The sequence below is a fragment of the Lissotriton helveticus genome, chromosome 1_1 (assembly GCF_964261635.1).
Source record: "Lissotriton helveticus chromosome 1_1, aLisHel1.1, whole genome shotgun sequence".
NCBI classification, from domain to species: Eukaryota; Metazoa; Chordata; class Amphibia; order Caudata; family Salamandridae; genus Lissotriton; species Lissotriton helveticus.
In genome coordinates this window covers 452,909,998-452,932,888 of record NC_136057.1, presented here as the reverse complement: position 1 = coordinate 452,932,888, position 22,891 = coordinate 452,909,998, and the positions used below count along the sequence as shown (strand labels likewise).

Here is a 22,891-nt window from a genome sequence, read left to right as displayed (position 1 = left end):
CTAAATGACTCGGTGCAATCGAACTAGAAGAATCAATAAACTAGTGGTGAGACCTGAACATGGTATTATTTAATACAGACATTTTACTTGTCATGCCACAAATGTCTGAACTAGCAACTCCTAGGATCAGCGAGGCCGAAGCTATCTAGCCATCAGATCCGTGCATTCCTTCACGATAATTCTGCAGAGGGATAAAAATACAACAGAGGTAGCAGCAATGTTATCCGATTACAGATAGCCGCTATATGTGTCCATACTACAAACAAAACCATCTGTACTCGCGTCGCGTTCAAAGCTAATATAAAGTTGATGTTGTCAAGGGCATCGTAAATCAGCCGCGTCCGTGATGCCTGAAAACATAATTAAAGGCCATAAACTAACAGAAGGCTCGAGCGTACAGTAGAGGCTGCTAAGACCGCTCATGACTAATGGATCGTCAAGTCGTCAATTACCTGAGGAGGGCGAGCCCCCGGTGTGTGGAAGGGTTCCGTATGCCTGCCGCGTGAGTCAGCAAACAGCGCAGTGGGGCGGGGAGTTCAATAAATACAGACGCCCTTGACCAGCGTGCACATAGTACTACCGCCGGATGCGTGAGCGTGTCCATAGTAGAAAGACTATGTTGGAGCAAACAACTGGGCGTGTGTGTTAAGTTAGTATAATCTGAGATGTTCCATACATAATTGCACATAAGAATAATAATGGTTACACATTAAAAGCAGTTAAACGTCAGATTTTGGAACAGGAAGGTGGCGCGCACCTCTCAGACATGCGGGTAAGGCGTCCAATTCGAAATTGATCACAATATATACAAGCATAACGAGAAAAGCATTTACACCCATTATTGTGGACGTGCACCTCTCGAACATGAGGGTGAGGTGTCCAGGTTCTAATAGATTGACAATATAAATAAATGTCGTGTGGATCCAGGTCAAGACAGTGGCACGCACCTGTCAGACATGAGGGTGAAGCGTCCACTTCTACCTGAACAGAGTATTCATACAGAAGCCATACAGTACATTGGGGAGCAAAATCAGAACTTGCTATTCTGCAGTGAACCCACTATGTGTATCAACCTCCTGGATGTGTGACTCGGGCTCGGGGTATTGGGACTGGGCACGAAGTTAGTGTCCCTAGTTGAATAATGCAGCCAATTGCGCATGGCTGCTATCAGTTTCATTGAGGCCATTTTTTATGGAGTCAAAAAAGGACATCCATTTTGCTTCACGCATGTTCAGGATCCTATTGATATCTCCACCTCTGGGTCCCAAAAGTACCTTCTCAAGCACAGTCCATTTAAGAGACTCCAGTGTATGTCCTGTCTTCTTGCAGTGTTCCACCAAGGGTGTGCCAGTTACTTCGCAGCGGATGTGGCTGTGATGCTGTAGAATTCTTGCTTTTATTTTTTGCTGAGTTTGGCCTATGTAAAGCAAGTTGCAAGGGCATTGTATCGCATAGATGACGCATGTGGTGTTACAGTTGGTATAGGATTTCAACTTTACTTGCTGCTGATTGTATTTGAACACCTTACATTGTATTGTTGTTGCGCATGCTTTGCAGGTTCCACATCTGTGATGACCTACTGTCGGTGGCATGTTCCGCATTGTAAGCACAGTGGTCTTTTCAGGGGGGTCCAGAAATGAATGGACTACCTGGTCTCTAATGTTCTTAGCCCTCCTATAAGAATGTAGGGGCAAGTCTTTTTGGTCAATGTCATCTGCTATGAGCGTCCAATGTTTATTAACCTTCTTTTTGATGGCGTTGCTCCTAGTGGAGAACGTTGTCACGCAGATCATTCTCTGATTGGTGGTATCGCTCCTGTTTCGAGGTTGGAGTAGTTCTTCCCTGGGGCTGTACCATGCCCGTTTGCGTGCTTGTTTGATAAGTCTCCCCGGGTAACCTCTTTCACGAAGGTGGCCAGCTAGTACCTCAGACTTCTTCATGTAATTGCTTTTGGAGGAGCAATTCCTGCGAACCCGCAGGAATTGCCCAAAGGGAGATTATCCCTAAGTCCCCTTGGGTGGAGGCTGTTGTATTGCAAGAGGGAATTCCGCTCTGCCGGTATTCTGAACACGGCACGGAGCTCCAAGCTCACGCGTCCGCCATGCTCGACTCCTTAGCCACCTATGTCCACATTTTTTTGTCACTTCTTTTCACTTGCTTTGCGCCGTCGCATGAAGCACCTTACCATTGTTTGGAATTGTCATTTGATAATTATGATTAATCCAATCATTAGAATTTTGACAGCAGAATTGTTTGTACTTGGTTCCCCTGCTTATTCATTAAGTATTTCCTATATAATTGCCTCCGAAACATCTGTTGTGTTAACGATTTTTATACGTGAGCTCCATTGGAATACAGAGTCTGTTTCCCCTTTTCTTTATCGGAACTATTTTCAGAGCAGGTGTGCTTCTATCAACGTTACATCACTAGGCAGAGAAGGTGGTCGCAAAAAACCTGCCCCGCCACCTGCAGTCATAGGGATTGTGAAAAATCTAAGCGTCCCACAAAAAACTATTTTAGCAAATGAGTCACAAACATATATAGCAGGAGAGTGATAAGGATGTGGTATGTAGCCAGTGGTGCAATTTGGAGCACACTGGTGCAAATATATTACTAAAGCATGGTTTGGAAGTATACTGTTATTTAGAAAAAAGCAGATTTTATATTGAAGTGGTAATAAAATTCGCACTGACATGCAATTTTACTGATAGATATTGGGTTGCAGCAAATATTTATCACTGACTTATGACCAAGATAAATACCTTGATTTGTTTTGATCCTATTAAAAACTGTGTTCCCATCATACTTCAGAATTACAGATAAAGTTACTGGTCCCAGGATGCTTGTTTCCGGTCCAGGTAAGACATGGCTTGGCAGTTCGGGCTGGAATGTCCCATGAGGCACAGGGTCAGACTGATTTGCATATGGCCATGTCTGAATTGGGGTGGTGGAGTGAGCTAAAGAATGATGATGGATTAAGCCCAGATCTGTTGACTGGGGGTGAGTGTTTGATTTGCTCAAACGCTCCGTCCATCATCTCCTTTGGTATCGCTTTGTTCACCCTAAGTGTGGCAGGGTATGCCCAGACGTGGGTCCCTTGCTCACTTTGCCACTGGATTCAAGATAGCCTGGCTGATGAGGGTTATGAAACCGAAACTGGTCCCAGGATGCATGTTTCCAGTCCAGGGAAGACATGGCTTGGCAGTTCGGGCTGGAATGTCCCATGAGGCACAGGGTCAGACTGATTTGCATATGGCCATGTCTGAACTGGGGTGGTGGAGTGAGTTAAAGAATGATGATTGATTAAGCCCAGATCTGTTGACTGGGGGTGAGGGTTTGATTTGCTCAAACGCTCCGTCCATCTTCCCCTTTGGTATCGCTTAATGGTGCAATTTGGAGCACACTGGTGCAAATATGTTACTAAAGCATGGTTTGAAAGTATACTGTTATTTAGAAAAAAGCAGATTTTACATTGAAGTGGTAATAAAATTCGCACTGACGTGCAATTTTACTGATAGATAGTGCACAAATTATAATGTGTGAGTATTGGGTTTCAGCAAATATTTATCACTGACCTATGACCAAGATAAATACCTTGATTTGTTTTGATCCTATTAAAATCTTTGTTCCCATCATACTTCAGCATTACAGATAAAGTTACTTTGTGCTTTCCTCACTGCGGGTATAATTTGAAATATGTGTTCAGTTAATTTCCAGTTATTTAAATTATATTGTGTGTTTGAAATAGACATCTCACAAACTCTACTTTGGTGGTGTAGCAATATTGTCAGATTTTTCTCTTTACAAAATCCTCTCACTTTGCAGTCAAGATAAAGTAAAGCAAACACGAGTCTACCTGTTGAAAGAATAAGCAGCAATTTGTCAGAAGACATAGCCTGACATTTGTCCTCTGTCTTTGAACAATCTGCAAATGTGACAAGATAAGAACCAAATTTAAAGGCATCTTTATTGATCATCCACATTCTGAACTTGAGCGTGGTTATTTTGGGGGGTTACTTAAGCCCTGAAACATCCCTACTTTCAGCCCCTGCGCATATTTGTGGTAACTTATCTACACAATTGACATATTCGCCATAAACAACACATCTATGTATATTTACTCACTTTCACGGTAAAACATGAATGTTTGTGGTACTACCTGAAGTTACATTTAAAAAAAAAACACAGTCCCAGTCTGAAAGAGACAACACGCCCATTCGAAAAGTTATAATGGTGGAAATGGAAAAAGGCCCTAGATGTATGTCCACCCTTCTATCTGCACCTTCTTCACTCCTCTCTGCACTTAACGCCTGGGTCTGTCTGCTGCTGGGACCGCTGAAGCAGGTGTCATATGGCTGCCAAATTGAAAGAGTCGTTCATAAAAATGTACACCAACAGCTTCTTAGATGCGGGCCTCCGGCGGGGGTGCAGTGCAACTGGGGTCCAAGGGTCGGGCGGGGCACCCTAATCCTTGCTTGCACACTTGCTATTAATTTGCTATAGGAAGGCACTTTTAATTTGGTGCCCGGGTCTATTTTCTGTCCCATCCGACCCTGTGTGCGTCATAAAGTGAGTGATTTACGTAGTCGCATCAGTGATTGAAAGCCTCCAATGCTAGGCAGTGTAGTCTATGTGCCCATTTTGCTAGGCACAAATAGCTTGGGCCCTTGTTAGCCTTCAAAGCCATAATCAATTGAGCAAAATAATCCAATTTCGAAGATGCCAAGTCCTTTTTTCATACTTTTTCATTTTGTTACTTGCAGCATCTGACAGCGTTTTAAACCAATCGTGTGATCCCAAAATATAAAAATGTTTCTGTCCTTGATGTTGTTCGCACAGCCAGCTTCAAAGGGAAAGCTTCGGGATAATGGAAGGAGATGATATTATGTGCACTCAGGAAGGCAGCCCTTTGCAGCCATTACACTCGGCTAAACAGCCCAGACGTTGACCACAAGGGTAATGGCGGCGCTGTCATTTGATCTCACGCGCCTTGATTCCGAAGTGGCCACATCACCCTTCACTGTTCTGTTCTCCGTCCATCTCTTCAGTATATATCTTTCTTCCAGCTGAAAATAGTATATATAATTGGCTTTTGTTTGAAGAAGCCCATCTGTCATACATTCAGTGGCAGCTTCCATTTTTCCTGCATGAAAAAGTTACAAAGGTTGTGCTTTTTTTCTCTAGGTACAAGAAAAATCTGAAGGCCCTGTACGTTGTCCATCCGACCAACTTCATTAAAGTGCTATGGAATATCTTCAAGCCTCTCATAAGGTGGGTACCTGCAGGGTAACATCACATTGTCATTGTGTTGAAAGCAGATGACGTCTGTACTGAACAGCCAATCAAAAGGGCAGTAAATTCTTTAACGTGTTAACTCTTAACAGGGTCATTAAAAAAAGTAATATTTATAGAGAAAATACGTCTGTGAAGAATGTCAATAAATATGTTGAGCAACCTATCCGTGTGTTACTTCTGAATAACCTATATTTTGCCAGTTACTGCTGAACAGTAAATTATGTTCTCAGTGGACCGCGAACTGTGATGGTTTAATGGTCTTAAGTTCTGTAGTTCAATTGCTGTGCAGCCATGTTCTACGTTACTTTATAGGTTTTTGGCCTTTGATTAGTATATTTCAACCTATGGAATCCCACATTGAGGCAAGGCCATCACTTGCACGGGAAACAAAATACACGTCTGAGATCTCTGTTCATTACAGAGTGGGAGGCAGTAAATACATGAGGACAGATAGATAACTAGGTGAAACAGATTAATCAACATAAAAACAGGTTGTAGAAGGCATCTTGATGACTTTGAAGTCCACTTGTACCAACTGAAGAGCGTGGGGAAGTCTCCAACTTGTCGCCAAAATTAATGTAGTAATGATGACAAGCTGGTGAGTTGTAATCAAAGTAGGTTTATTCACAGGTAGTATCAGTAAGTCCTTATCAACAGGTAGGTCATCATTAACAGGTATAGGGCCATGAGCAGTCTGCTAGCTGCTCAGCCCCATCCACCAACTGTCACTCCTCATCTAGTCACCCAGGCATTCTACTCCAGGTCCATTTGCCAACATTCCATACAGAAGACACACACACAGGCTGAGCAGCTAGGACAGAGAAACATATGGAATAAAACATCATACAAAAATACTACACAGTTGTTAAATTAAATTTGAATCCATTAATTTGCATGTATTCAATGTGTGAATTTCCACATTAAGGACATTCTGACACACAGGGCCGGTCTAGGGCTCCGCGACCGGTGCCACTGCACGGGGTGCTGAATTCGGGTGGGGGCGCAGTGCTTGCGTTTTAAAACCACCTGCTACTGGTGTGTTTCTTGCCTCCAGCGATTTTCTGGCAACATTAAAAATGTCAAGCTAACTGGTGATTAATGTTCTTCCTTGAGAGAGATCCGAGTACGATAGCGCAGAGGGTTTAATATGCCTGCTGCAAAGAACTGTGCACCATGCACATCACCATGCACATCACAAAGTGCATATCATTGGATGGTCCAGTGGTTACTGCTTTTGTCAGAGAGATCAATTTGGTACTTGCAGTTTATAAGTTAAAATCCTAATGTAGAACTGTGTGCTATTAACTGTAATCAAAGACCTGCATGCAAACTGCATGGTATAGATTACAGCACCATGATTTTTCCCCCATCTTTCATTATCCTAATGTTGCAAAAATGGTTAATTTGGGTGAAATCAATTCTTATTAGTAAAAAGAACCCCCAACTATGGTGTTTCATTTTAAATTCTGAGTTTCTGCTTCTCCTGGCCAAGCACTCTTAAACTATACTACCTAGGAGTGGATGACTCCTACACCTTGTAGTTCTCTGCCTTATGTAAGATTTCCTTTATGCTGATTTACACTCCTATGATTGATGCAATGTGTGTGTAATGTAAATTGCTCTGGCACCCTACACTGGTATGAGTGGAGCTATACAACTAATTAAATGCATCAGAGAAAGAATGGTTATGGAGACTTGAAGGGTACTGTTAAATGGTTGTAGTGTGGGAATCCGTTGCGGAGGTGGTCACGGCGGTGAGGGACGGGGGTGCGAACAAACATTGTTGCACCGGGTGCCACCAGCGCTAAAGCGGCCCTCAGATTGTAGACAACAACTTCATGTTTGCTTTTTAATATTTTACATTTTAAATGTTTTCAGCTATTCAGTTTTTATCTGAGGGGACTCCAGTAATCCTTTGTGTAGTCTTATTTCCTTATTCATTTAGTTTCTACTTGACTTCTGCCCCAGGTTCCCAAGATTAACACCAGTTTTCTGTTATGTTGTTGGTGTTTTTATATTGCTCTAAACATGTGTGATGATATTGTGGCACTCGTTAGCAGGCGTGTAAGGCCAGCTCCAGAGGGCTACTCGAAAAGCCAGGTCTTCAGCTTCTTGTGAAATTCAAGAAGAAAGGAGGAGCTTCTAATTTGATGCAGGAGCTCATCCCAGGCTTTAGGAGCCAGGTATGAGAAGGTTCGGTCCCCTGCTCTGTTTCTGTGTATGCGTGGTGTGTGGGCTAATGAGACCGGCAGAGTGGAGGTGTCTGGACGGTTGGTTGAATGTTGTTTGCTGTTCAGGTAGGCAAGGTTCTGTGTTGTATAGAACTTTGTAGGTGAGGAGTTTAAAGTGTGCACGTCTGGTATCGTGAACCAGTGGAGTTCCCTTCGGTGTGGTGTGGGCTCGCGTGGGAGTTTGAAGACAAACCTTGCTGCTGCAACCTTATCCAAACAAACGTCTGACCATCTAGTGTGGTCATAGAGGCAAGAACACTTTACATTTGTAAAGTCCAAAATGTAAATTATTTCTTGCTTCGAATCCATTGTCTATTGATGGTGTAACCAACTTGAGAAACTCTGTTCCTCTTTTACTTAGAACCTACAGTGTTGTATCATTTTTTACTATTTCCTTAGCAGCATTCTCTCTTTGTCCACTGAATAATCCTCAACTGATTTTCACCAAGTCAAGGTTGTTCTGTGTACAGAGTGCACTGACATTAAATTCATTCATACGGTGACATTTTCACTTTGCTGGTTCCTACATCACTACAGGTCATGATTGTCTCCTCTTTTGCCATGTATTATAAAAAGTTCAGGTTTTCTTGCATTTAAAGCATAATTAGTTGAGGTTTGGTTATTTTCACAGATACTACTCAAAAGTTCCTTCTTTCAAGAGTTCAGTTGTCAGCAGACAGGCATCTTCTTAAGGTGGATGCCAAGAGGTCCCTGTCATAGAGACTGATAATGAGAGTTTTATGTGGTGAACTGCTTGTGACATGTAGCAATGACTGGAAATTCTAATTATTCTATTAAATTAATTTAGGGTAAATTGTCAATGCTGTTGCACTGAGTTTGCAAAAGTAGCACTGTTCGAGTGGTGGATGGGTTCCACTCAGTTCTGCCAACAGTTGAACAGCAACCATTTCCTTTCCGCTTATAGAAAACTGCAAGGAAAGCCCTAGTCTGTTGGTCATACTACAGTGAAAGTAGTCTCCTGTCATTTAGTTTTTTTACCATAAGCCAGAGTAGCAGTGTCCTAATTGCGAAACAATCTGTTACCATATGTATCATGGCTGATGTTGTCTGACCAGGCTCTAGTCATCAATCAGATTGGCTTTGTAGCAAAATCAGGAACCACAACAAAACTGCTTGCCTTATCAGTATTAACAGAGAAAGCATCGGCTTCAAAAATGCCACTCCAAGGCGGCGTTCAACCACGTGCCCAGGAGTCTTCTATGGTTTAAATTGCAGAAATAGGGGATCCCTCCGAAAGACCATAATTCAGCTCCACTCTAACACTTGGATCCGTATAAAATTGGGAGACGAATCCCACATCTCAAGGAAAATAAAAACATCCTATGGTGTAAATCAAGGGTGCATGCTGGCACCTCTTCTTTTCAACCTTTTCTTCTCAGATCTACCACAGTTGCTTGACGATGTTAATTCCCACCCCCCAAAACTTGGCTTTACCTGTGTCAGCAACCTGCAAATACAGACCACCTCGTCTTGCTTGGCCATACATGGGTCAGCTTGCAGAGGCTTCTCGACCAGCAGCTCCTCTACACAACCTGCAACGAGCTTAAATTAAATCTATCAAAGATAAAGACAATTACCTTTGGGAAAAGAAAGCTGCAAGGTGGAGGGTGGCAATTAAATGGTAAAAGCATTGAAAGCACAGCCGCTTACAAATATCTGGGGGTTTATATGGACTCGAGGGGTACCTTCTTTAAACAGAACGAAGTGGTCGGGGCAAAGGCTCTGTCAATCGAGGTAGCACTAACAAAGCTTGTGAGGCAGTTATCCGGCTCAAGTCTGTCCTCTCTACTAACCGTAATGAAAGCTAAAACCTCCAATTATTTATCTCATTGCCAGGAGATTATGCTGGGGAAAGACTCCTTTCTGGTGAACATAATTACAAAAATCTTCAAGCAAGTATGGAACTTGCCAAAAACCTCATCCCCAGCTCAGATAAGATTTGAGTTTGGCCTTTTAGACCATCGAGGGGTTGGGGCCGGCGCTTTTGTCAAGCTGTGCAATAAACTGAGCATCTTAAGCGATGGAAGCTTGGAGGCTATGCTGAGGCAAGAAATATCAACTAGCCAACTGGGACGAAAACACCACTGCCACCTAGAGCACTCACTACAAATGCTGGACGCGAATGAAATCTGGAGAATTACCCCATCCCAGCAGGCCCTCAAAACATAGATTAAAAAAAGAGTCCAGTCCTGGTCCTTTTACTCTGGTAGGGCTCAACTGGCAAAGCCCAAGCACGCCTAGAAGGTTATATTGGGGTTCAAGCAAGGGACCGCGGTGCCATATCTTTCATGCACCTATGCAGTAGTGTGGAAAACAGATTTTTGGCCCTCAGGATGGGTGAATGGCCTTTTTTGCACCACTTACCAGATTGGCGCCGTTCACACGACAACACAATGTGCAGGAGGTGTGGGTGCATCCCGGAGTTGATTGAGCGTCTGCCCTGCCCTACTCAATGACCGAAGAATGCTGCTACGGGGCGAATAGAACAAACTTGGTGTTTGCTCTTGCCTTCAAGCCATTTTAGGAGCAATGAGCCCAGAGAAACTGATGCCCAACATCCGGTTCCCTAAGTTTGTCACAAGAGCGGCCCTCTTAATCTCAAGTTGATCGAGATAAGTGATATTTCATTCAACAGATATACATTTTCAGACTCATTAAATACATTCTGTAAGTTTATTAGTGGCACTCAATAAAAAAAGTAAATTCACTGAAGCAAATTAATCAAAGAATCTTATTGGATGTGATTATATGTAGACTTAGCCAACTGACCCCAAATCTGATATTGAAGGAAAATGTAAACTTAAAAAAGAAGCAAATGCTGTACTAGTTTGTCAGTAATCCCTGCTCCAGATTTATTGGATGTCCCACTATTTATGCTGGTCAAAGGAAGAGGACACATGAAATAGTCATTCATTAGAGTCGGGCAACATTGTTATAATTCCACCAAACCTGCTCTAGATTGATATGGAGGCCAGGAATTGATACATGTAAATGTCCTTCAGGCAAGCTGTTCTATATCACAAGTCAGGTATTGGACCCCAAGTCAGGGATGTGCCTCCTTCAATCAGGTGAGGTGTGGAAGACAGGCCCTCATTTAGGTAAGAGCGAGGATGCCTTGTGGAAAATACCCAATATTCCCCACCTCATCTAGGGTTGGGTGAACCACCAGGTTTTCTAAAGACGAGCCTCTGCTGGACGCACCATCAACAATCCTTGAATCGTTCCTAAATAAATCATTTTTAGTAAGGGGATGCCACTACTGATTCTTCCTTCCAGTGACCAAATCAAAAAACACTTCATTGTCCCAGATGCACAGTGTGTAAACTCCCTGCATGAGAAGGTCATTTTTATTTTGTACAGCTGAAAAATCTCAGTGTTGAGGGGTTTTCCTTCTGCAGGACAAAAACAAATGGCCACATAGCATTTTGTTTTGCTATACCGTTGGGTGGCTGGTGTCAAGATACCAGTGAGTCGATTTCCTCAGGAGCAGATGACTACTGTATCATTAAGTTGGTTTTGCATACCCTCTAAAATAGTTGCTAGAGTCTCCAATTCAATTCCCATACCTCCCAGGAGGAAATCTACATTTTTTTCTAATAAAGGAAGTTTTTTTAGGACACTTCGATCTGTCAAGATACCAGTGAGTCGATTCTCAGGAGCACATGACTAGTCCCAAAACGTCTCCACTACTACCTGTAACAGCCCAAATGGTCTACTGCATACCCCAGCAGGGGGAAAAAGGGAAGTGGATTGAGAGAGACTGCCTCAGAAAACTGGTGCACAGTCCTGAATGTTGTTTATCTGGAAACACCTTTCTTCTGTCTGGCACCTGAGATAAAACACATTTAAAATTAACTCAACCGTCTGGTTTTTTTTTTTAAATTAACTTTTGTCTACATTACTATACTTATCTTTACCTGTCCTTATCTGAGGGGTAACTTCTTTCTAAATGTTTTATCTTAATTGTCTGCAGTATGTGTTTGGTCTTGCCTTTTCTTGCACATGAGAAAGATTGGCATTGACTATTTGTACTACCAACTCTAGTTTGTCTCTGTTGTTCTTTGTTTTTGTTGGTTAAGTAACTTGTCGCTATATATATATATATATATATATATATATCGATTCTCACCCAGCAGAGCAGCCGCTCTGCAAATGCACTCCAATCCAGCCTTTTTCCAAAATCCAGACACAAAGGCGCGTGTGCTTGTAATTAACTTTTATTCCGGTTCCAGCATGGTATCAACAGAGTCACAGAAAACCCAACGCGTTTCGACGACAACAAATCGCCTTGGTCACGGGTGGATAGTGTAACGCAGTGAAACTCTTAAATAAAGTTATCGTGATAGTTGGTGCATATGTAAAAACAAACATAGGACATGGGGCATTTGGTATTAGTCGCCATCTTGTAGTGGTATATTTTGTAAAACCAATAAACCAATGGTGCTCAAAATTATATATATGTAAACCAAATCTGTTATTTCTCATTATTGATTCATAATGCCAATAACATAATACAATAGTCTCCTTCCACGTGGAAATTCGTCCCATATTCAGAACGAACATAATGAACTACCATAGCACTCTTCTAAGTATAATTCATGGTGTCAATAAACTCAAATTCCCCTTTCAATCAGGGTTAGGGTGCACTTCCATATATGTTATTCTTATTCAGTGTTTCTGTATAACCGATGGACTCAACGACAATATTATATAACAGAGAACCATACGAGTGACAATAATAATCACAATATTACTAAAGCGCAAGTGCATTCAATCCTCCGTATTCATCCCCAGTGGGAAAAGGTACACTCTATCAGAATTACCAGTCCATCATAATATAGTCCATCAGAAAATTAATTGAAATTAATCTGTACTTCCCCAGTGGGTAGAAAAGAAATTTCATATAAGGTATCAGTGGTTGTTATTCACATCATGCTTCACATCCATAACACTTCTTCATGATCCTGTAAATAATTAGGAGAAAATAGAAAGAAAAGTACACTTGTCAAGCATTGGATACTATATCTTACTCACTACAAGTCATCAAAATCATCCCATGAAAGTGCCTAAATCAAAATCAATTGTGATACTTTAAAACGACTACTTAAACACCTACTTAAAAACATTACAATCTATTCTACGTTGTCTCGCAGGGGCTCAGGGTTACTCTAACCTGTACACATATACACTTTGGGCAGAACAGTTTTTCTTAACTTAAAAAAGACGTCCTTAGAAAAAGTTAAATAGATCTCATACAGAAATTGAAGTCCATCTATATCATATTTATTCACCTAGATGCCATACCATTTCTTCCTCAGAATTGAGACCCCCTGGAATCAGAGTGTCAAGACTTACAATGTATCTGTTTTCTAGTTGTCGCAACTTCCGAATCTTGTCTCCTCCTCTTTTCATAGGAGGTAGTTTATCTATTACAAAGAATTTGAGGAGGTTGCGATTTCTGTTATGTTGTTCCTCGAAATGTCGGGCAACAGGTGAGGTTTGTTCTTTGTTCTGGATTGCCCTCATATGTTGTAGCACCCGTGTTTTAGCAGGGAACATAGTACTCCCTACGTACTTCTTTGGGCAAGGACAGACCAGTACATATACACAGTATTCTGATAGGCAAGTTAGATGTTTCTCGATACTTTTATCCTTCTCTTCAATCGGATAATGTACTTTCTTAACATTTGTGCTATGCCTACAGGCTTTACACTTCATACATGTGAAGAAACCCTGAATGTTGTTGGTACTAGGCCTGATGGTACTGACCTCATTGTGACTAACCTTATTTCTAAGGGTGTCTGCTCTGCGATAAGTTATACTCAAGAACCTTCCAATGTTTATTAAGGCTCTTTTGTACTCTCCAAGATTTCGAATGAAATGTGGAGATAAATCTAAATGTGTCCTTATCTCTAATTCTATTGTCCTGTTCTGGATTCAATAGCGAGGAGTGGCTGAATTTGCTGGCCTTTTGGAATGCCTGATCTATACTGGTCTGATTATAGCCTCTCTCCCTGAAACGTTCTTTCATGATTTCCCCTTCCTGGACAAAATCTTGATCCCTGCTGCAATTCCTCCGGGCCCGGAGGAATTTGCCAAATGGAATGCTGCGGATCAAGGTCCTAGAATGGCCACTTTCTGCATGAAGCAGTGTATTTCCTGCAGTTTCCTTCCGGAACAGCTTCATTGCCAACCTACTTTCAGAAACTTCAATGGCCAGATCTAGGAATACCGCTTTGGAATCACTAATCTTCCCTTCCAGACTTAGGTTAAGGTCATTCTTGTTAAGTTCATGGATGAATAGTTCGGCGAGGTCACCAGGACCATCCCAGATGATAAATAGGTCGTCTATGTACCGCAGCCATACTCTCACATGGCTGCGGTACAAAGCACTAGTCCTGGCCACCTGCTGCTCCCAGCTCGCCATGAATAAATTGGCAAAGCTGGGAGCAAAGCAAGTTCCCATCGCCGTCCCTTGTTTCTGTCTATAATAGATGTAATTGAAGATGAAATAATTATGTTCAAGACAGAATGTCATCATCTGAATGATCAGATCAGTATGGTCTAGGTAGGAGATAGATCTTCTCTTCAAGAACAGGCGACAAGCGTCGATTCCATCACCGTGTCTTATAGATGTGTATAAGCTACACACATCCAGTGTGATAAACAAGTAACTGTCCTGCCATGTGTAATCCTTTAGTTTGTTGATGAAGTCCCGACTATCTTTCAAGTACGAAGGGATCTCCTCAACAAAAGGTCTTAAAAAATAATCGATGTATCTCGATGTGCTCTCTAATAGAGAGCCAATCGAGGATACAATCGGTCTTCCTGGGGGGCTTTTAGGGTCCTTATGTAATTTGGGTAGGAGATATAGTATTGCCACCTTAGGATTGCGATTGAGTAGAAAAGAATATTCATTCCACTCTATAAGGCCTTTGTCTTTCCATTCCTTCAGCATCTCAAAATACAAGTTATTAGTCCTTTCTATAGTTTGCATTGAAGACACTTCATAGCAGCCCTCACATTCCAGTTGCCGCATACCCTCAGCAACATAGCTCTCAATATTCATAATGACCACATTGCCTCCCTTGTCTGATTGTCTTATAACAATGGAGTGGTCATCTTCCAATGATTTTATTGCCAATCGTTCAGGTTTTGTTAGATTATCATTTGCCCAATAGTTCTGTTTTGCCATGACCTTAAAGTCAGCAATCATTAAAGATTCAAAGGTATCAATGCTGCAAGTGGGTAAGGGGGGGTTAATTGTAGACTTCGGTTTAAAAGGATTAGGGCAATTTAAATTTGTGGTGAAGCCCAAAGTCTTCTCATCAATATGATCAGTTTCAGGGGTTTCAAACTCCAAACATTTCAGGACAATAAGGGATTCAACTTCATTTATGCTTTCACTGGCTGGTTTTATAATTAGTGGAGTGGGATTCACATTTTTCACCTTAAGTTTGTTCCACTTGTGTAACCGCAATTTCCTTGTGAATTTAAAAAGGTCTATGCGTTCCTGTGAATAGCAAAAGTTAGAGGTGGGACAGAAAGAAAGACCATATTGTAGTACTTCATATTCGCTTTTGGAGAGAGTACGGGAAGATAAATTAATTACGTTTTTTTGGTTCAATTTCCTCTTCTTTTTTGACCTAGTGTTTCCACTCCCATAGGGGTTGAGTTTTCTCTTGCGGCCTCCGGCCGGCCTGATTTTTGGCTGGTTTTGGTTGCATTTTCTCCTTGATTTCCTCTGCCTCTGCCTCTTCCTTTGAATCCTCTCCCTCTTCCTCTGCCCCGATCTATCTGCCAGTTCTTCTGTTGTTGCGTCTGATTCATTCGCTTGAACTCCTCCCAAAAATTTGTCGATGTGGTGGGATTCTTTGTTATTTCATCCGTTTTTGCGGGTGTTCTTCCATCTTCGGATACGTCGCTTTCCACCACCTCCTCAACAGAATCACTTTCCATCTGGGTTTTGTCAATGTTAGCCTGTATTCCTTTCCTTGTCACATAATCATATCTTCTGCTGAAAGTAAATATCCTTCCACAGCTGTAGTCGATTTGGTCTCTTAGGAATTTACGTTCTTTTTAGCAACTATTTCATCCTCGTGTTTGCCAATTCTCTTATTGATCTCCTCCATCTTTTTACTGAAATCTTCTGCAGTTTCATCTTCTCTTTGAGTTCCGATATTGCCTTTAATAACGTTAATCTGTCCTTCCAAGCATGTTTTATAAGGATAGATAACATCCTATTTGAGCAGTCCATCATATTTTCAGCCCACTCCTCTGCCAACTCCATGTCTGGTTCCTCATATGAGGGGGCTATCAGAATCCTCAGTCCTCTAGGGGCTCGTTTTTCTTCTTGATATTTTTCTAACGTAATGGCTTCCCACCATTTTGAGACTTCTTTACGAATCAGTTTTTCCAGTTTTTGATAATTATTCTGTAAGTCCACGGATGCTGACTGTGGCACTTTACTAGGCTGGTTTGTGGCTGTGTGTACAAATAATGTCTGTGCCCTAAGCCGCCTGCCAGACTCCGTATCTTCATCCATGTTACTGTTGTAGAGGGTTAAGTACCTCTATACATGTTATTTTATGGAATTCCGTTTGTATTTGCCCACGCGCTGTTAAATCACAGTGTTAATAAGTGTCAATAGTATCAGGCTGGAAACCCGTGCACTCAAACCGACAGACTTATTGTATGCTGTCGTTCGGGCACAGGATAGTAGCGTTGTATATGAAAACAGGCTTAGAAAGTAGCTTATTTGGCCTTTCGCGAAGCAAGTTCGTAAATCCCACCAATGTCGCTAGGCAAGCTCATCTAATACGTACTGTCGGGGATCGCATAGCAGGTCATGCGCTGAGAGAAATAAAGGAACGGACGGTGGTATGGAGGATGGAACTTTGAATATTATATATATATATATATATATATATATATATATATATATATATATATATATATATATATATATATATCCAGGAAAGAAAAACCTCCGAAAGGGGAGCCCCCGACTCTTCAGGGCGGCCTCTTTACACCAGGTACGGAGAAACCTGGCAATTTCCAACACGAACACACCAGACAAGAGGCCCACTTCAGCGAACAAAAGACGTTTATTGGAGCTTGAAGCACAGCTTTTAAATGTCCCAACTAGTTTCGGCCAACCTTTGGCCTTGATCACGGGTTTAGTATTTGCACCAATGGCGTCTGTGCCTCCAAATTCGATGTGATTATGGTCACCTGTCCGACATTAGCATACGACTTCCAGAATGCACTTCTTCTTGTGGGGTAGGTACTGGGAAAGTTTCTTGTATTCTCTGTCAGCAAAATGCGCTGTTCATGCGCTGTTTATATATATTCACAGATGCACTGCAATTGGGAACTATGGATATCAGGCATTCCTGGATAGGATTCAACATCAGAAATCTAAAGATGAACTGTAAATATGATATATGCCTAGTATGAATTTCTGGAGATACTGAACTAATATGAAGATACAAACATTATTTACATTTAGCCACGATTTAGATGAGATGATATTGGTCTAGGATCGAAAATATGCCCACTTGGGCTGTATTTACAGACACCGAGATAATTCTCTTTAGCTCTGTGATTATGGATAAACAGGGTTTAGTCCACTTGGATAAATTGTTATAATTTTTGAATTTGAATTGTGCACTTTAAAGTGGCTAAGTATGTTTTGTTAATGATAACATATATAGAATTAGTTTCATTGAGGCAGCAATCTTGTATCATGTCGAATCTGTCCATACTATCATACCATTCCAATATGTCTGCCATGTATTTTACACTGGGGGGTGAGTGCACTTTAGTCCTTTCTTTATGTTAATACTTTGGTTGATGTAAATAGGACTATCATTTGGAATCCATTACAAACGTGATCAAGCCTGTTGGTGAAACGCGTTGTTTGTTTGCTGCCAGAATAAAACTTTTGAAGCACAGCAATTCTTGGTGTGTCGTCGCGTATTTCCTGATATATGGGAGATTTTCTGCTTTGATATATATATATATATATATATATATATATATATATATATATATATATATATATATATATATCCAGGAAAGAAAAACCTCCGAAAGGGGAGCCCCCGACTCTTCAGGGCGGCCTCTTTACACCAGGTACGGAGAAACCTGGCAATTTCCAACACGAACACACCAGACAAGAGGCCCACTTCAGCGAACAAAAGACGTTTATTGGAGCTTGAAGCACAGCTTTTAAATGTCCCAACTAGTTTCGGCCAACCTTTGGCCTTGATCACGGGTTTAGTATTTGCACCAATGGCGTCTGTGCCTCCAAATTCGATGTGATTACGGTCACCTGTCCGACATTAGCATACGACTTCCACAATGCACTTCTTCTTGTGTGGTAGGTACTGGAAAAGTTTCTTGTATTCTCTGTCAGCAAAATGCGCTGTTCATGCCCCTTGTGCTTTCTTATTAGTGAAAATATAGTCTCAATGGTGCTCGGGCAGGGTTCCTTGTCAAGCACAATGCTGGAATGTACATCTTGCTCGCACTTCACGCTTCTGTCAGCTGAACGATTGGCAGAGGAGTCATCCACGGCCAAATCCCTTCCAGCGCTGCTCGCAATTTCACCTAATTGGCATTTCCTTCGTAGGACTGTTGGCAGCGTGTGAGTCATGCCCTCTCTAATAATATCCAGGAAAGAAAAACCTCCGAAAGGGGAGCCCCCGACTCTTCAGGGCGGCCTCTTTACACCAGGTACGGAGAAACCTGGCAATTTCCAACACGAACACACCAGACAAGAGGCCCACTTCAGCGAACAAAAGACGTTTATTGGAGCTTGAAGCACAGCTTTTAAATGTCCCAACTAGTTTCGGCCAACCTTTGGCCTTGATCACGGGTTTAGTATTTGCACCAATGGCGTCTGTGCCTCCAAATTCGATGTGATTATGGTCACCTGTCCGACATTAGCATACGACTTCCAGAATGCACTTCTTCTTGTGGGGTAGGTACTGGGAAAGTTTCTTGTATTCTCTGTCAGCAAAATGCGCTGTTCATGCGCTGTTTATATATATATATATATATATATATATATATATATATTCATATTCATATTCCAACTAATGGGGATGGCCTCCCAGAATGTTGCTTTCTCAGTATAGGGGCTGCACAAGGATCAATGGTGAAATTCACACCAAGCATACAGTTTTGTAATCGTACATCCCTCCCTCAATCACATCCAAAACTGAATTTGAATTGAACCCTGCTCCTCCTCCTTTTTTGCCAACATATAACTTCTAATTTGTAAAAACTTAAAAAAGTCCCTCTGATCCAAATCATATTTTCCCCGGATTTCAGTAAATTGCAGCATTCCCTGCATCCCCATTATATCTCCTAATTTTTGAATTCCTTGCCTACCCCATTTTGCAAATATCGAGTCTGAAAAAATCTCAGGAGGTAACATATTATTGTGTAGCAGCCTAGTGTATCTATTATATTTGCCTAGTCCATATTTTTTCTTAAAGGCCTTCCAGATATTATAGGCAGCTGATATCGTCTTAAATTTAGTCCTTTTAAAGTAGGAAGAATCAGTACACTTCAAAAATACATTTTCTGCTTCCATTCCTAATACCAATGCATAGATTTCAACTGTCCCAAGGTTGTCCTGACATTTTGCTTTGGCTCCTCCTATCAGACCAGAGATATACTGCAAGGCGGCTGCACAGTAATATAATTTGAAATCCGGTAAGGCCCTCCCTCCTCTCTCCCTTGGTAGGGTCATATATCTCATCGCCCTCCTTGTCTTTCCCTTTGCCCAAATAAACCTATTTATTATGTATTCTAGAATATTAAACCATTCTGTTTCAAATAATAGCGGGATTGCCCGAAATATATATAAAAATTTCGGCAAGAAAATGATTTTAATAATATTAGAACGCCCAACTATAGAGAGGTGCAGATTATCAAGTCTATCCAGGTCTTTCTTCGTCTTGGTTATTATTGGGGCTATATTTAATTCACCTAAATTATCTAAATCTGCTGTGATAATTACCCCTAGATATGTCCCTGACTGAACTACCTGTGGATCATTACATGTCAGACTCCTATTCTGAATGATTTGAGTCTTAGTAGCGTTAAGGCATACCCAGAAATTTTGCCAAAACATATAGCCTCCATTTCCACCTCGCTTATGGCCACTGTGGGATCCGATGTAATTATCACCACATCATCCGAGTAAGCCAATATTTTACAGTCCCCCCTACAGGTCCTAATCGGGGGAATACTGTTGTTTGCCTCAATTTTACGTATATATGGGTCCATATACAAAGCAAACAGTAATGGTGAACAGGGGCACCCATGCCGCGTTCCTCTATTGATTTTTAATGGAAGGGTAAAACCAGCATTCACTCGTATACGAGCTGTCGGAGTTGTGTATAGTACTTTAATTGCTCTAAGAAACCCCGGACCAAACCCAGCTCTTTCCAATATAACCCAGAGATAGTCCCAGGAGACCTGATCAAAATATATTTCTCAATGATAAATATCCAACAAAGTAGAAATATAAAAGGTACTGTATGTGACAGTTGTTTATAAATAAGTATATATAAGACACTGTAATTGTATCAGTGACTATTAAAAACTGTATACTTGTAATAGGGATTTTATAACATACTAAGTATGAGTTACTATTTATGTTAATAAATAAAGTGGTGTTTGTATAAGTGTGTAGCTGAGTAAATGTAAGTATGATCAATTGTTTGCATAAGTGAGTAGGATGACTGCATAAGAGAATAGGATGTGTGCTGCTGTGTAATGTCGATGTAGGTGTACAAGTATATTTAATAGTTTTATATTGATCTTTGTTAGCATGAATGAGTGAATCTACAGGTAAGTGTTTAGATGTGTATATAGATGTACAAATCACTGAGTACGCTTTTAAAGTCTTGTATTGGTGCGTCAATGATTTGAAATATGGTATTCCATATTTTATAATTAGTGTTGACAGGTTATATTAGTGTATGATGAGCTGTGTCAGATTGTCACATGGATGATGTCATTAGTGATGTCATTTGAGATGTCATCAGTGATGTCACTGACCATGTCATGAATGATGTAATATATGACATTATCAGCAGTGGATTGCGGGCGCGCGAGTTACAGTTAGTACAACTAACTATAACAGAGGAATTTCAATGGTTTTGTGTGAGTGAAATGTCCAGCTAACTATAACACCCCTGAAAACCTATGGTTTTTTCAGTGAATTTCAAAGGTTTTTTTAATGATAGCTCCTAACTATAACATGTGTGAAAGCTATGGTTTTTTCAGTTAATTCCTAAGGTTTTTTAAATGCTAATCCCTAACTATAACATGTGTGAAACCTATGGCTTTTTCTGTGAATTTCTAAAGTTTTTATAATGACAATTTATTAATTATTTTTTTTCATATTGTTTTACTACATTTTTTAATCTATTTTTTAGCTATCTAATTTTTTAAATTACATTAAACATATTTAATAAAAAATATATTTAAAAAAATTGAAAATATATATTTTTATATAATTCTTTGTTCATTTAAATATATGTATATTATTTTCTACCTTTTTTTTTCTATTCTTTTTGGAGTCACGCACCTAACGAGCACCCTTCTTGTTCACTGCGTGGAACGTGTCCGCCATTTTAGGATTGCTTTGTAGGATCCGCGTAGGGTGTGCGACGAGTACGACTTTCCCAACGCGAACGCTATGCGACTTATAGCGCATACGCAACATATACGTATTGCACAACCGCCCGGTCGGGCGGTTGCGCGTGACGTCATACGCGCAACAGACGCAGTGGGTGCGCGACACCCGTGAATTATTCTTTTTAATGTTCAAAAACTATATATTTAATATAAATATTAAGACCAGACATTATCTGAGCTGATTATAAAAATATTATTCTTTAACTTTCAAAAGAGTTACATTACTTTTAAATGTAATTTTGCGAAGTCGCGCTAGGTGCGAGCTGGGTGCGAGCTGCGTGCACGCACCCTACGCGGACCCCATGTGACCAGAAAAAAAGAGATTTGATTGGTTCATTACAATTCCTATTGTAAGTATTGAAGGACCCCACCCATTTCAATCACTTGTGTTAGACCTTTTTTGGGAGAAGACCTCCGCTACAAAGAAGTGTTGTTTTTGTTGATTACAGGCCTGTTTCATCTTAGACTTCAAATCAGCCTTCTTCCGATTCAGAGCAGTCCAATGAAGAGGGATTTGTTCCTGAACCACCACGCCCCAGGAGATTTGAATAATTTGTCTGGAGATTTTAAACATTCCCACAAGGATTGAAGAAAACAAATGCCACAAAGGTAAACAGCAAAATTTGCAAGGCAAGTTTTATCTAGAGGAGACCCCAACAAAATATATTCTTGTGGAACTGCCAGCATGTTTAAACATCTGCACAGTTTGCATCCTGTCAATCTGGCAAGAGAGGAGTGCAAGAGACTGCAACAGACTGGACCACCACCACCTCAAGTTGCAAGAAATTCTGGGGCGTCCACTTCGACATCTACTTTGGACATCCGGCCCCAACTGGCAAATGCAAAAATTCATTGCATAAAATGCAATAGATTGCTTTGTTATGGGGAGCAATCAGTTGATTTGGTTTGCAGGGCTCTGGAGAACCATCATTGTTAGACTGTTTTTCTTTACCTAAAGTTCATTGTTCTGCTCGTCCCGTTCAGTTGGTTTTTTTTCATTTTAAAAAACCAAAAAAAAATCGTTAGAAAAACACACAAAAAATACAAAACTACAAAACAAACAAAAAAAAGTTATTTTCAGAACTACCTACTCTGGTTAAAAAAAAGATGTAAACTTGTATGCTAGTGTGTGAAAGTTTAGATGAATGTATGTGTAGTGCATAATTGACTAAAAGAATGCACTTGTGATATGTGGTGAATGCATAAGTGCAGAATTATAAGGAAGTGCTGCAGCATGACACTGTAAACTGTTTAACTACAGCATGGTGTGGTACTTCCAAAGCACAGGGATGCAACATATGTATATAAATATGTTGCAGGTCTGTGCTTCCCTCTGCACAGCTGCTTAAACTGCAGCCATGTGGTGACACCGGCACCCTTGCAGCATGGTGCAAGGATGTCCGTGTCATGCGGAGATTGTTTTTGTGCAGGAAGATACACCTTTCTGCACAAAAACAATCAGTAAAAGTATTTTCCTCCTTCAATATATGCTGTGCATTGTTGCATATATTGAAAGAAAAATGAGGAGAAGTGAAAACAATTCTCCTTGAGATTTGCTACACCAATTGGAGGATGGTGCACCATTCACAAACATGGCCAGATTTATGATTTTTTATAAAACT

The 22,891-nt window shown here is 40.8% G+C and overlaps 1 protein-coding gene across 3 annotated transcripts in view; it reads left to right on the top strand.

The window, feature by feature from the left end:
• ARHGAP8 (Rho GTPase activating protein 8) overlaps nt 1–22,891 on the top strand; it is a 929,058-nt gene that overhangs the window by 410,511 nt on the left and 495,656 nt on the right. For all 3 annotated transcript variants that reach the window (XM_078673848.1, XM_078673847.1, XM_078673846.1), the window contains exon 6: nt 5,185–5,271. In XM_078673848.1, the coding sequence (XP_078529974.1) occupies nt 5,185–5,271 (87 nt within the window). The remainder of the gene's footprint in view (nt 1–5,184; nt 5,272–22,891) is intronic.